Below are 15,465 nucleotides of genomic sequence, written 5' to 3' on the forward strand. Positions count from 1 at the left end.
AAATGTTTGAAGAAAAAACACCCCTCAAGGAGGGAACCCCCCTCTTAAACAACAACCTGCAAAACCTTGCGGCCAAAAGAATCATCCACAGATGCCAAACTATCTACTTCATAGAACTTTGTGAAGGCAACCTTGGGCAGAAATGACGGAAAGGGACAAAGAACCACTTTATCCCTATGCAGTACTAAATAGGGACTGCAACAGGATAATGCTGCCAACTCTGAAACCCTGCAGGCTGAGGTAATAGCCACCAAGAATGCCACCTTCTAGGACAATGTAGGTAAGGGAATTTCCTGAATATTCTCGAAAGGAGGTTTCTGGAGAACCGACAGCACCAAGTTTAAATCCCATGATGGCAAGAGGCTGAGCCACATGTTGGACTCCTTGACTGAAGGTACGAACTATAGAGTGATTGGCTAGGGGTTCGCTGAAAGAAGACTGCTAAGGCAAACACCTGGCCCTTGATGGTGCTTCAAAGCAAACTTCTGCTCAATGCTGTTGAAGAAAAGCCAAGATCCGAGCCACAGAAAAGGATCGAGGATGAACAACTCACATCAAGAAATGTACGCTTTTCCATGTATGATGGTCGCTCTTACCAGAAGTCTACTTCCTCGCCTTCACCATAGTAGGGATCACTGATCTCAACAAACCTCCATCTCATACCTGGATTTCAATGGCTAGGCCATTAAAACCAGTTATTGTAAAGCAGGATGGAAGCTTAGCCCTTGGTACAACTGGTCCTCTTTGTGGCACATCTACTAGAGGAGATGCGAGATTGCCAGGAGCCTCAGTTAATTCCTGTTGAACTGAACCTGCTGAAGGGGGCGACGTTTAAGAACTAACCTGGTCAGCAGTCACTCCACGGTCAGACCCAGGTAGCCCAAATCCCTGGGCAGGGCTAGAGGAGACCTTGGGTAGTTAGGATGTCACCCGAACCTTTACAGGAATTATACTCACTCAAGGAGACACAAGCCCCCCCCCCCCCGAAAGTGGACAAATTCCGTCCCCCCTTTTTCTACCCCAAAAGGTTCAATTCATGGACCCCCGTGATGCTCACAGTGAAGAAGATGTCCCCCCCCCACCCAAGCAATGGGTTAGGGCAGACCTTCATGCTGAAGGAGTCTCGTCAGTGGATCAGGAGAAGCCTGCTCTAGGCTTACCAGATTGCTTGGAACTTCCCGGCAGGAAGGTACTATTTTTTTCCCCCCCTGTGACACCCTAAATTGTGTCATCTAGGGGAGTCCCAAACAGGCCATTAAAAGGGCAGATCAATGAGAGCTTTTTTAGAGGCTTGGTCTGCCAACTAATTAAGCCACAGCACACGTCTAATCGCCACCACTGAAACTGAAAGCTTGGACAGCACAGGAGCTGTCTCACAAATCTACTGTAGCCCATGGACCAATTGGTCTGCTAAATCAACATAAGCAGTGGGAACTTGCTCACTATCCAGACCCTGGCGCAAAAGCTTGGCCCATTCAGTTAGGGCCTACGACACCAGGGCCGAGGCCAAGACTGGATGCAATGCTGATCCAGCCATAGTAAACATGCTGCGTGCCACAGCCTCTGCTTTCCTCTCAGCAGTGTCCTTAGAGGACAGGGATTCCTCTACTGGGATCATGGTTGCTTTATTCAACCCGTAAAAAGGAGTGTCCACCACTGGTGGGGTAGTCCACTTTTTTTTTTAAAGTGATTCTTCAAAGGGGTAGCGTACTGAGAAACATTTGGGGACCACAAAGGGTCACTTTGGTTATTCCCATTCCTTATAGGTAAACCTATGAAAATAAGGCAGATAAGGAAACACCCTTGGTGTGTGAGGTGACTTATGCATACCAAAAAGGACACAGCTACATCTGTGGCCCTGTCCCCTGCATCCTCCATCTTTAGAGTCCCCCCACACCGCAGTAACGAGTGCGTCTACCAGCGCTTTTTGACTCGCTACCGAGACCGCAGAGGACTCCTCACTATCGGATGGGTCAGGGGGCGAAATATTAAACCCCCCTGGATGGGCGACATCCCTGGTAGCATCAGGCTCAGAATCAGATGAGACAAACTGAGCAGGGGAAGGCGGGGGAATGCTTCCTCCTGGGTCTGTGCCCACAGGCAACTTCCACCCAGGATACCAATGACTCAAGGACCGCTGTAAGCGCAACCATGGGAAGCTGGAGTTCCGAGGGACCTGCCACCTCCATGAGGGGATCAGTGGGTGAGATATGACCCTGAGGCTCCATAGGGAAGAAGACCCTGTAGAACAAAGGAACTTTGGCACCACTAAGACACCCCAATGGCCAGGGTACCCATCAGCAGAGAGGGAGACACAAGGACCCCCAAAGACTCACCCTACCAAACGGAGGAGCATCGAAATTCAGACCCCAGCAACACCAATGTCAGCATATCCTGCAACAGGAAGAGAAGAATAGGGGAAGAGGAGGTTCCGGCCGTCTCTAGCATCTCACTAGACCAGGGGTCTCAAACTGGCAGCCTTCCAGCTGTTGCAAAAAGTCCCATCATGCCTCTACCTTGGGAGTCATGATAGTAGCTGTCAGTCTAGCAATGCCTCATGGGACTTGTTTCGCAACAGTTTGAGGGCCACCAGTTTGAGACCCCTACACTAAACTAACAAAAATGGCCGCCGTGACAACGGCTACACAAACATGGCCCACCGGCCGGAGACCAGCCAGACCAGGAGAAAATGGCTGCCATGTCATCGGACCACCCAAACATGACCGCCAGCCGTTTGATATGCTGAAGAATACTGTCAGGATCCTCTGTGCCTTCAACAACGCTGCACCCTCTGCAGGGGGATCCCCTTCCAAAAAAAGTACTGTACTCAACCATGAAGTGTGAACATTTAAGGGGACACGTCTGTGCGCTCTGCACTGGGACCCCCAAACTGCACACTCACACCGCACACACAGCAGGGCATGCACCTAGGGGTCTTTGCTGCACTGCAACCCCCCCTCATAGCACCAGGGCAGGACATACGCCACCCAGAAGAGGGATGGCGGACCACTTAAACATGGCCGCCAGTCATTTGATATGCTGAAACCAAGGGACTTTAGGATGAGAAGAGGGATCCTGCAGGCAGGTCCGACCATCCCTGGAGGGTACCCGCGTCAACCCCAAACCGCAAAGGGGGAACTGTACTTATTGGTCCATGGTGCGGGTGACCCTCCAGACAGAACCCCTGGCCACTGAAGTGGGGGGCTGTCGGCCAAGGGGCCTCTGCGGGCAGAGCCCATTCTTATATGACCCTGCGAGTTAAGGCCAGCCTCTGTCTGTTGAGGCTGTGTCACGGGAGACCTATCGCATAGCTGCAGTCTGCACGTGCTCGCTGGCTGGATCTAAATTGTATCAGAAGAATAGGAGGAGATCAAACCTAGTTTGTTTTTAATTGTTGTTGCTTGTTTTTGGCAGGAGGGTTCTAATCCTGCACAGCCCCCTACCTTCTTATGATCGGGTAAGAGTAGTATTCATTTAAAAAAAAAAATCTCTCAAAAGAGGGGGGGGGCTTAGTCTTCCAGCAGTTAAGTGGGGGTTACTTCAGTGGTTTTATTATCCCTCTCTTTTATAGTAAATCCCTATGCAGTCTCATCTATTCCTTTTTTAAACGCCATTTGAGGATAGTGAAGTTTGGTCTCCCTGCATGAGATGTCAGAGGAGCCATGGGTGGACCTGTTTGAGAAAGGTGTAAATTTTCTCTCCTCTCCTGTCATAGGGGGAATGAGAGATACATTTGCCTCAGTGAATTAATGGTGTATAGTAAGTTTATTTGTATATTCTTTGGCAACAGATTATGAATTTTTTTTTGATATATTTGTTATATATGTAATGGATTTTGTTCAATTATAGAGAATGTTATAATATTTCATCCCTGAAGAGGATTATACTGTTTAAAATATCGAAACGCATTGGATTGTTCTATTTTTCTCTTTGTTGTGTACATTATGACTATGTTAATAAATGTGTTTTATAATTTTCTTTTCTGTATTGTTGCCTTTACAATCCCACTAGAGGCCTTTCCAAATTTGTACCCTGCACAATATTATTCCTCCGCCGGTTGCCCATGTTCAGGGGAATCCCTCACAAACCTAGGGGGATAATAGCCAAATTGGTGCACCTTCCATCCACTCCTTTGGTTAGGAGGAAGCAACCAGGATTTAAACCCAACATTTTACCCCACAGAGAGGACCCAACAATAAGGGGGAGAAAGCATCCTGAGGGTAGGGAAATTATCAACCCCCAGAACAAGGCAGAGCAAAGGGTTTTAAGGCTGGATTCACACCTATGCATTTTTTGTGTTTTGCATTTTACAGATTTGTAGTGCAAAATGCAAAAAGGACTAAAAATGCTTAGATGTGAATCCAGCCTAACACACCTATGCCACAGCAATCCCATGGCTGGAGACAGCAGATGGACCACTGTGGGAACTACCAAGTTCCTCCTGCTTTGGCATATTATAGCCCCATTCCAGTGAAAAATCGGTACGCACCTCTAAGGGATTAGGAAAAGGAATGTTGGGATGATTATCGGCAGAATTCCCCTTCGATTTAGGAGAATATAGCGATAATGGTACATTTAAGGGGAATGTAAATTTAAAAAAAAAATAAAAAAAACCCGCAGAGGTACTTAAATGCGAAAAGAAAGCTCTATTCAAGGGGGAAAAAAAGACATCAATTTTGTACAACGTCAAACGACCGCCCAAGTGGTGCAATGCCGTAGTGCAAAAAATTGCTTGGTCAGGGAAGGTGCAAATCCTTCCTGGGCTGAAGTGGATAATCTCAGTGATGTAGTACTTACCAAATCTGAAATTAAATAAAGGATTGAAATATGCAACTTGACGTACATGCAAGAAAACTTTAGGAGGTATTTTATCCAATAACTAGGAATTGCACCAATCATACTACAGGTGGTTGTTCATTCTGGATTGGACAATGTCTCTTTAACCCTCTAGGTAATATACCGGCCAATTTAACAGTCTTTAGGAATTTAGTGCTTAAGGATTAGAATTAGATTAAAGTGGTTGTAAACCCTTACAAACCACTTTGACCTACAGGTAAGCCTAGATTAAGGCTTACCTGTAGGTCCAAGAAATATCTCCCAAACCTATATGGTTTAGGAGATATTTGCCCGAAGACTGGCACCGCTGTCTACGGCGCATGCGCCGTAGACATAGGCGCACTGAGCGTGGCATCGACGATGACGAAGATGCCGCGCAATGCCGCTCGTCTCAGCTCCCGTACGCACGCGCGGGAGTGACGTCATCGCTGCTCCGGCGAATCACAGCGCCGGAGCAGCGAGACCCACGGAGACCCACCAAGAAGATGGACGCTCGGAACTACAGGGGACAGCGGTGACTTCGCTGGCTCCTGTGTCAGGTAAGTGACACAATGCTTTGCCTTTGCAGGGAATGAAAGAGGAAGTAAACTTCAGCTTTCCTTAAGGATGCAAACACCAATTATTAAAGTGGAAGTAAACAATCCTATCGTTTTCAGCCAAGGAAGCTGCCATGAACCTGCACATGTGATCAGCTATGACACCAGCCATTGGATGGTTTGTCAGTTTGGTTGAGAGTACAACCAATAAGACAGTTAGCATTTTCGGCATGCCCGCAATGTAACTTTTTTCAAACTGTTAGATCGATGGGTTTACTTCCACTTTAAAGTGATGGTTTGGAGAGTAGTGAGGACACTGCTAGTAACTGAGTAACATAGGTTTCCTCATTTTACACAATTCCCCATGAGAAGGGGATGACCGTGGTAAAATATTACCGCAATTCACCGCTTACTGGGGACCAAATTGATTTAACTATGTTTTGCTATAGCACTTATTTTTGGTACTAAGGAGATTTGGATTTATAAAAATGGGCATAGCAATGGGGACTAAATGTGCTCCCTTGCCAATTTGTTTATGGCAATGTGAGAAGAAGGGACAATTTTGCTTCTATGAATCAAGGTCTGTTTAAATGGTGTTGCTCCTTCTGTGGAAAGGTGATGTGTCATTGCACAAATTTATGGCTCAGCTCAATTCCAACGATTGAGGTATCTCTCTCCTATGAATGGAGTTTGACTAATATATTTTACATTTAGAAATTTATAAAGATCAGGGTGCTTTGCTGAGCAGAATCATCTTTCAAAATGCCGATCGGAATGGATACATTCCGGTTGGCAGCAGCCACTATCCTCAATGGCTGAATGCTATACCTGAAGGGCAATTTCAGTATATCAGGAGGAACTGCTCAAGGAAGGGGGGATTCATTTTCACAGGCATTGGTTCTAATGAACCGATTTCTGGAAAAGGGATATATAAACAATACTTTGGAGGAGACCATTGAAAATACTCGAACTATGAATAGAAAAACCTTGACACCAAGGGTGAAAGCTATAGATGTTAAGGATTTCAGTTGGTCATTCTGTACAACCTTTTCTATAAGACAGATTAGTCAAACTAAATAGGATTTTTATAACAGCTTACCTGTAAAATCCTTTTCTTTTGGAGGTACATCACGGGACACAGACTCAATTACTAATGGATTATAGGTTATCACTAGGTGATTGGACACTGGCACATCCTAGACAGGAAGTTCAATCCCCCATATAACCCCTCCCCCTACTGGAGGTACCTCAGTTTTGGAGCAAAGCAATATAAGTGTATTAGAAGAGGGGAGGGACCTCTGTGTCCCGTGATGTACCTCAAAAGAAATGGATTTTACAGGTAAGCTGTTATAAAAATCCTATTTTCTTTCTCGTACATCACGGGACACAGAGACTCAGTAATTACTGATGGGATGTCCCAGAGAAATGCTATCTGAGGGGAGGGGAACCATACAACATAGGGTGTAATCAGACCTGAGGACCCTGTACCGCTGCCTGCAGCACACTACACCCAAAGGCGAAGTCCTCATGCCTTCTCACATCCACCTGATAAAATTTGGTGAATGTATGAACCGATGACCAGGTTGCGACCTTGCAGATTTGAGCCATGGAGGTCTGGTGATGCACTGCCCACGAAGCACTAATAGCCCTAGTGGAGTGCACCTTGATTTGAAAAGGCGGAATCTTTTGCTTTAAACCATAAGCTTGAACAATTACTCGTCAAATCCATTTAGCAATGGTAGATTTCGACGCTGCCTGTCCTCTTAGGCTTTGACTGCTCTCGCTACATCCAAAGAATGTTGTGACTTCTCTTCCATAGAGCAGGGATTTGAAAAAAGGAAGGTAGAATATCTTGGTTTAGATGAAAGCCTGAGACCACCTTCCGTAGAAAACTAGGATGAGGGCGCAACACCACTCTATCCTTGTGCATTATCAGACATGGTTCTTTACAAGAGAGGGCCACTAATTCCGATACTCTTCTGGCAGAAGAATTGGCCACCAGAAAAATTTATTTCTTTGTCAACAGAACTAAGGGAATTTGATGCATTGGTTCAAAAGGCTGCTTCTGTAAAGCTGACAGAACCAAATTTAAATCCCAGGGGTTCAGAGGTGCCCTAACTGGAGGATTAAGGCACGTTACCCCCTGTATAAAGCTTCGGGCCAAAGAATGCAAAGCAAGTGGACGTTGAAACAGAACCGATAAGGCTGAGACTTGGCCCTTTATGGTACTCAAGGCCAGTTTAATCTCTAACCCATTTTGCAGAAATTCGAGGGTTCTAATTATGACATTTTCTGGAGTGCCAACCCCTGAATTTACACCAGGAGACATATGCATTCTGGAAGCTGGCTTTCTTGCATCAAGGTAGATATCACAGGGCCCAAAAGCCCACGATTCTACAGAATGTGGGTTTCAATAGCCAAACCGTTAAATTTAGCGTTTGTAAGGTAGGATGGAATACTGGTCCCTGGGATAGCAGGTTCCAAGGAGAGCCTACCGCCATCTTCACTATTTCTGCATACCAAGCTCTTCTGGGCCATGCTGGGGCCACCAGAAGCACCGACTTCTTTTCCTGCCTGATCCTGCAAAGAAGTCTTGGCAGTAACAAAATAGGAGGTAATGCATAAATCAGAAAGAACTGATGCCACGGAGTTACCAACGCATCTGTCCTGCATGCAAAAGGATCCCTTGTTCTTGACACAAAGTTGTCGATCTTCTTGTTGAACCTGGACGCAAAGAGAACTACATCCGGAACCCCACATCTCTGTCATATTGCCAAGACTACGTCGGGTTGAAGAGACCATTCCCCTGGGACTAACTGCTGGCGGCTCAAGTAGTCCACCTGCCAGTTCTCTACCCCCGGAATGAAGACTGCCGATATGCATGGCACATGTCTTTCTGCCCAGATTAAGATCTGGTTTACTTCTCCCTGAGCTGCACGACTCTTGGTGCCCCCTTGGTGATTGATATAAGCCACTGCTGTGGCATTCTCAGACTGGAGTGTCCAGGCTTCTAGGGCTAGATACGCCACACGGATCTCCAAAATGTTGATGGGTAAGGCCCTCTCGGTCTTGGACCATCTCCTTTGGACAGTCGAATGTTCCAGGACTGCCCCCCCCCCCCCCCCCCCAACGTGAAAGACTGGCATCTGTTACCCCTGTCCAGGTAACTGGAAAAAAGGATTTTCCTTTACGCAGATTTTCGGGCATCAACCACAAGCTGAGGGTCCGACGTGTTGTAGAGGACAGATGCATCGGAAAATCTAACGCCTGAACCTTCTTGTTCCAGGCCAATAGGATACTGTTTTGCAGCAGCCTTGAATGAAACTGAGCGTAGGGAACTGCTTTGAATTAAGCCACCATCTTCCCCAACAACCTTATACAAAGACGAATAGAAGGACCCTTTGCCCTGACTACCTGAATCAGTTCTCTTATAGCACTGATCTTTGCTTGGGATAGGAATACCCTCTGCTGGGCTGCATCTAGGACCAGACCCAAATACTCTAGTCTTCTTACTGGTTTTAAAGAAGACTTCTCTAAATTGAGGACCCAATCTAGGCATTCCAGGTAGTTGATTGTGGTGACCAAATTTAGGTCCAGGCGGGCTACCGACCGGTCTATCTAGGTATGCTATTGTTATACCTTGGGCCCTTAATCTGGCAAGAAGAGGGGGCCAAGTTCTTTGTAAACACCCGAAGTGCAGTTGCTAGCCCGAAAGGCAGAGCTACAAACTAAAAGTGGCGTTTTTCTACTTCGAAAAGCAGGAATTTTTGATGAGCAGGGAAAATAGATACATGCAGGTACGCATCCTTGATGTCTATTGACGCCAGAAGTTCTCCTCCTTGCAGGATGGATACTACCGATCGGATCGATTCCATGCGAAAGGACCGTATCTTTAGAAATCTGTTTAGATCTTTGAGATCTAGAATGGGTCTGACATCTCAGTTTGGCTTTTTTACCATGAAAAGGATTGAATAAAAGCCCATTCCCTGCTCTTGCATGGGAACTACCATAACTTTTTGCGACAATAGTCGCTCCAACGCTAGGAGACTTTCTCTGGGTACATTTGATCTGAGGAAACAAGGAGAAGGGAATTCTAGTTTGTAACCTAGAGTTATTGTGGAGACCACCCATTTGTCCCAAAATTCCTCCTGCCAGAGCCCTGAGAACTTTAGTAGTCTCCCCCCCCCCCCCCCACTCGAGTGAGCGGGGTCGCCCCTTCATAAAGGAGGTCTTAGCGTTTTGTCTTGAAGACGTTCTCCCCCAGGACTTTTTGTCCCTGGGGTTGATTCCGAGTTTACCTTTGAGCCTGAAGGAGGTGGCCGTCGTGACCGACACCCAAGACACTGGCGAAAAAAAAACTGAGGTATCTCCAGTAGGGTGAGGGGTTATACAGGGGATTGAACTTCCTGCCTGGGGTGTGCCAGTGTCCAATCACCTAGTGATACCCTATAACCCATCAGTAATTACTGAGTCTCAGTGTCCTGTGATGTACAAGAAAAATTTATTATATATTTTTTTAACATCCGTAACAAGGGAATGGTTTGTGTACCACAATCTCAATAGCCCTGAAGTATTATTGGGCTTGGGACGTGCAATGAATATCAGTGTATGCAAACAATTTTGGCACCACTAGATGGTTGTAAAGGTGAACTTGCACAGGACCCCCCGATGGTGCACCTTATTGCTGCACAGAAAAGAAAGCCGAACTATTGCCGTTTAGAAAATCTGAACACATTTTTGCACACATACACAACTTTTTGCACAGTTTTTACACAATTTATATGGACTTTATTCACACAGATATGTTAATTTAGGATGCACTATTGTGTCTTGTGTGATTTATTAACTTGTACTTTTAGCACAAGGATAGCACACTTAATTATTGTTTGGTTGGAGAACACTGTATTAAATAAAATGGGAGATTGGCAACAAAGAAACAAAGCAGCGAATTACCAATAGGTAAATGTAAAAAATTAGCCTATAGTCTGCCTGAAATGTAAATCTATGCAATATTTCATATCTAATCCGACTAAAGTTGTAATGTTTTCAAACATTCCATTTTGTAATCCTGAACATAAAGAAAAAATTGACACACTAACCTGTGCATCACCTTTTATCCACCTCTGTATACTGTATTGGCGAACACACACAGGCACACAAGGAGAAATAATTGTTCAAAAAATGCATTTGGGGGCCAGTTCATGCACTGAACTGAGCCGTCATTGGACAGATCAGAGTTGTACCAAAAAAAAAAAAAAAAAAAAAAAAATTATATATATATATATATATATATATATATATATATATATATATATATATATATATATATATATATATATATATATATATATATATATATATATTCACATATCTATAGAGAGAACACTAACGGGACACGTACTTCGATGCAACACTCAAGGGAGTGTCCCACAGGTGTCTGACCCGGACACCACAATTAACATAATTTGGAACATAGACATTAATGTTTAATGTTAATGTTTGGGTCAGACACCTGTGGGACACTCCCTTGAGTGTTGTATATATGTGGTGGTTTGAGTTAGTATGTTACACAAGCCAGCGATAGCCTGATGAAGAGTGATGTTAACTCGCAACTGTACGGTGGCTGCTGCTGCTTATAGCATGTAAAGTTTTTACAAAAGTAGTAACAGAAGAATTTGCATCGAAGTACGTGTCCTGTTATTTCTAAACATTTATTGGTGGAGTATTGGAAGTACTGCTGATGTAGCTTTGACATTTGAACATTATTCAAGTAACCTGCCCGAATTTTGATATACATATAGCGCCGACATCCTTGTCTATTGATGTGGTTATGCATACTGTAATATAAGGTTAATGGACATTACTATGGTTCCGTATCCAGGGCCATCTAGTGAACAAATATGGGTAATGCACTTGTATATTGTTACCTCTGAACAACCCAAAAGACTTATACAGGAAGTGACTGTCTTGATTCAGAAGGTTGACCTTGTTACCCAGGAGTGTGTGACCTACCCATGAACACTCTTACGCAGTGTATGCTGGGTAGGAGATAAAAGGGACGCGTGCGGCCATTTTAGCTCTCTTGGGATCGCGTTGCCGGCCTGTGCGGATCTGCGAGGAGGCTTCCCGGACACAGTGGCCCACAGCCATTACGGAGCACAACTAAGTTTGTTTGTGGAGTGACCAGACGGTGCCTGAGAGACTGTGGCCAGATTGAGAAGGTCCATCGACACTCATCGGAGCAGTGGAGGACCGGATACATCCAGCAAAGCAGTACAGAGCGACTGGCCCAGCTGACAGAGAAGCAAGCTGCAGTCACCGGACCCAAGTTACCACACGGAGCTCCGATCCAGTTGGTCAGCGGGTTACAGCACACAGTTTAACTTTTACACTTAGTTAGACTTGCATACAGGCCTCACTGGAATTTGTAGTTCCACGGAGGAGCAGAGCAACTGACACTGAGCAGGCTTGAGGCCTATCTACTCTGGCGCCTCAAGCGTTGTAAATTAGTTATTGGAGCCACACCAGGAACACCTCAACCTAACTTTTCATAGACTGTGGATTACAAATCACAAAGGAGTTATAACAGCCAGCGAAGAAAGAAGATCACGGACTAAGTACTTTAAGTGAGATCTCATTCATAGCTTTTAAAGTGAGGGGAGCTCCCAGGTATTAATCCAGATATATTGTTTTAAATTGTTCCTATTGAAATATATTGTGCTGTCGTCCTATGTTGGGATGACAGCAAAATTTCTGTAACCACCTGTTTTGAATATTGTACAGTAAAATATATTTCTGGTTAAGTATTCAGTGTTGTGGCATACTGTTTTCCCCACCAGGTGGAGCCAGTGGATCCTGAGGTTACAATACAGGTACTTTGCATTTGTATTGTATTATATTGTGTTGCATTGCAGCACAGCTATGCCAAGGGGATCGAGTCAAGTTAGTGGGGTTAATGGTAGAGTGCAGACCCAAATCAAACCAGAACCTCCTTTGGGGGTCAATGCCACACGCACTTTTTTTTAAACCAAAAACATCTATTGCAGCTTATCAATTTCTAAATGTAGTGGCTACATTCAGTTTGCTTTAAGGCTTCCCCCCCCACCCTTTTTTTTTCACCTGGTGATCTTGCCAGTAACACTTTGGCTTAGAGTCTCTACGGTGGTTGGAGAAACAGCAAGAGACCCCTTTGGACAGCAGTATTGTCAATGTGGAAAGAAGGTAGTCTTAGATGCCCTAGCAGAATGAACTTGACAAAAAAACAAAAACACACACACTTTAAAGCCAAACTAGAGCTTACACTTTAAGCAGTTATGGCTATCCCCCCCCCCCCCCTTTGGAGGTAAAGGTTTTACTGAATAAAGGCAGCCCAGCATAAGTAACCCTGTCAGTGTTAAATGGTTTGCCTGTCTAAACATCCACATTTTAGCTGGAAAGCATGGTCTGTTAAAGTTTAACATAACAAACTTGCTGGGTGAACCAGAATTAAAGAAATTCCATCCAACAACCCTTACAAATACTGATCACCAAGCTTTACCTGTACAATCTGCTCCCACACCATTCTGGTGACAGTGGATCCAGAATTAAATGTGACCTCCACATGGTATGCAGCATTCAATATCTAGTTAGGGGGGGGGGGAAAAACAAAAAAAAACACCAGCATGAAAATTAGCATGCAAACAGTTACTAATTTCTATAGGAATAGATAAGTGTTCTAAATAATAGGAATTCTAACTTACTGTAAAATCTTTCTTGGGAGTGCATTAAGGAACACCAAATGTATTGTTATAGGGCAGTGTTGCCAACCACCCGTAAAGATTTACTGGCAGCCAGGAAAAAACGGTGCTCCTTTCTCCTGCCCGCAGCAGGAGAAAAGTGCCAGTAAAAAATGTCTGGCTTGTGTCATAACTGCACATGTGCAGTTCCAGAATTTGCCAAGATCCAATGTTGAGACTTGGGCTGAGTCGGACCACGAGTTCTGCCTCTGCTAGCGATGTCAGAACATTTTTTCCTTCCTGCCACACTGCCATCAGACTTTAAAAAGGCAGGAGCGAGCAGGCAGCTAGGGGAGCCTCGTGGTGGAGTTGACAGCAGTGCGGACTTGAATGAGGGACCGTGTGATGGAACTGGACCCCTGCCCTCAGCCTGTAGCCACCTGCCCAGTACAAATACAAATGACCTGGTATTGTGTGATGTGCACTGAGTGGCGAACTTGCAGAATGTACAAAGAGGTCAGGGACTGGGAGATAAAGGACTGGGGGGTGGGGGGATAATGAGACAAAAATCTTTTGTCCAGCCTAGCTATCCAGGTAACTGCTATTACCCCTAGTATAAACATGATTTACTACATCTGAATAGTTATTGTAATCATTTTTTTTTTTTTTTTTTTTTTTTTTTGTTTTGTTTGTTATTTTTCACCAGTCTCACATCAGTATTTTATCTTTGCCCGTCACCAGCACCTCAATGCACTCTTTCCATTGTCACCCCGATTTCCTAATATGTTATCCTTCAAACTCTTTTCACTACACCAACACCCACACCTTTCACTTCACAGCTCACTTCCTCTGTACTCAACCCACTCACTCATTCACTCTAGTCACCCAATATTGGGATGTCATCACACACACTATTTCTACTACATGTCATTTCACGCTTGTCTCCTTTTGATTAGAGTTACGTTTGTTGTTCGGTTCCTCCTTCTTAGTGTGCGTTTGGTTTTTGAGTTTTGTCTTTTCCCCCTCCCTTCCCCCCCCCCCCTCCCTTTTTTTTTTTTTTTTTTTTTTTTCTGATGTAGATGTGAATACAGACATCTGGGGATATTCCCTTCATATGCACACAAATCATGTATATGATATTTTCATACCACACATGTGGGCTTATATATAAAATATAAAAAATAAAAATATATATGTCTAATTCCGATTATGTTGGGATTTTCATCACAGGCGCGGCTTACCATACAGGCAGGCTGCCTACGTTTGCACCTACTTCCTACAATCTTTGTGGGGCATAGGGTTTTTGTCGTGTGACCGCTCGTGAGCCGCGCCTTTGGGCTTCCGACCCTCACCCCACTGCTGGACTCTGTGGCGAGATGTATGGACCATGTACCTTCTTTAACGTGTGAGGGACGTCTAAGCATGAACCTGGGTAAACTCCACCATTAAGCACTATAATTTACATGAACCTCTTGGCAATACTATACTGGGTAATTACACTAACAAATTTAGAATATGTTTAATACTAACACTATTCGATAGATTTATTAAGTTTTATCTTGTCTCTCTATCAACAGACTATCTCTGAAGAAGACCCTAGTGGTTGAAACGCGTTAGAACTATAAAATATTTCTTTTTGCTGTTACTAATTTTATACAGTATATTTATAGTTAGGTCTGCTTAGTGTATGCCCATTGATGTCATTGTAATTTTTGTATACAAAAGCTTGGTTCTATCTATTTTTTGTTTTAAATACCTGGGTGAAGCTCATGTTTTTACCATACAATAAAATAATCTTTTTTTATATTATACTACGCTTATTGTTTATTGCTGCCTAAAAATCCCGTTGGTGGGGGAATTTGTTTTATTTTTCTGATTTATAGGGGTGAGCAGCACCCTTCTTGCTCTTGTCAGCAGTGTGTTCTTTCCAATATTAATGAGACAAAAAGTGACTCGGTCTCAGACAGAGGCCAGGGACCAGCCTGGGGGAGTATATGAAACTTATGCCCTGTACACAGTCGGACTTTGACGGAAAAGGTGCGATTGGAGCTTGTCGGAAATTCCAACCGTGTGTAGGCTCCATCGGCATTTCCATCGCACAAAACTTCAGATCTGGTTCTCAAATTTTCCGACAACAAAATTTGTTCACGCAAATTCTGATCGTGTGTACACAATTCCGACGCACAAAGTGCCATGCATGCTCAGAATCAAGCAGAAGAGCAGCACTGGCTATTGAACTTAATTTTTCTCAGTTTGTCATATGTGCTGTATGTCACCGCGTTCTTGACTTTCAGAATATCCGACCAACTTTGTGCAACCGTGTGTATGCAAGACAAGTTTGAGCCAACATCAACGGGGAAAAAAACATGGGATTTTGT

The 15,465-nt window shown here is 44.4% G+C and overlaps 1 protein-coding gene across 1 annotated transcript in view; it reads right to left on the reverse strand.

The window, feature by feature from the left end:
- Nucleotides 1-15,465, reverse strand: part of DSTYK (dual serine/threonine and tyrosine protein kinase) — a 504,571-nt gene that overhangs the window by 121,146 nt on the left and 367,960 nt on the right. Inside the window, exon 5 of the mRNA XM_077481291.1 lies at nucleotides 12,910-12,993. Coding sequence (XP_077337417.1) covers nucleotides 12,910-12,993 — 84 coding nt within the window. The remainder of the gene's footprint in view (nucleotides 1-12,909; nucleotides 12,994-15,465) is intronic.

Source organism: Lithobates pipiens, unplaced genomic scaffold, assembly GCF_037356315.1.
Source record: "Lithobates pipiens isolate NorthernLeopardFrog02 unplaced genomic scaffold, aLitPip1_a1.2 Scaffold_16, whole genome shotgun sequence".
Taxonomy (NCBI): Eukaryota; Metazoa; Chordata; class Amphibia; order Anura; family Ranidae; genus Lithobates; species Lithobates pipiens.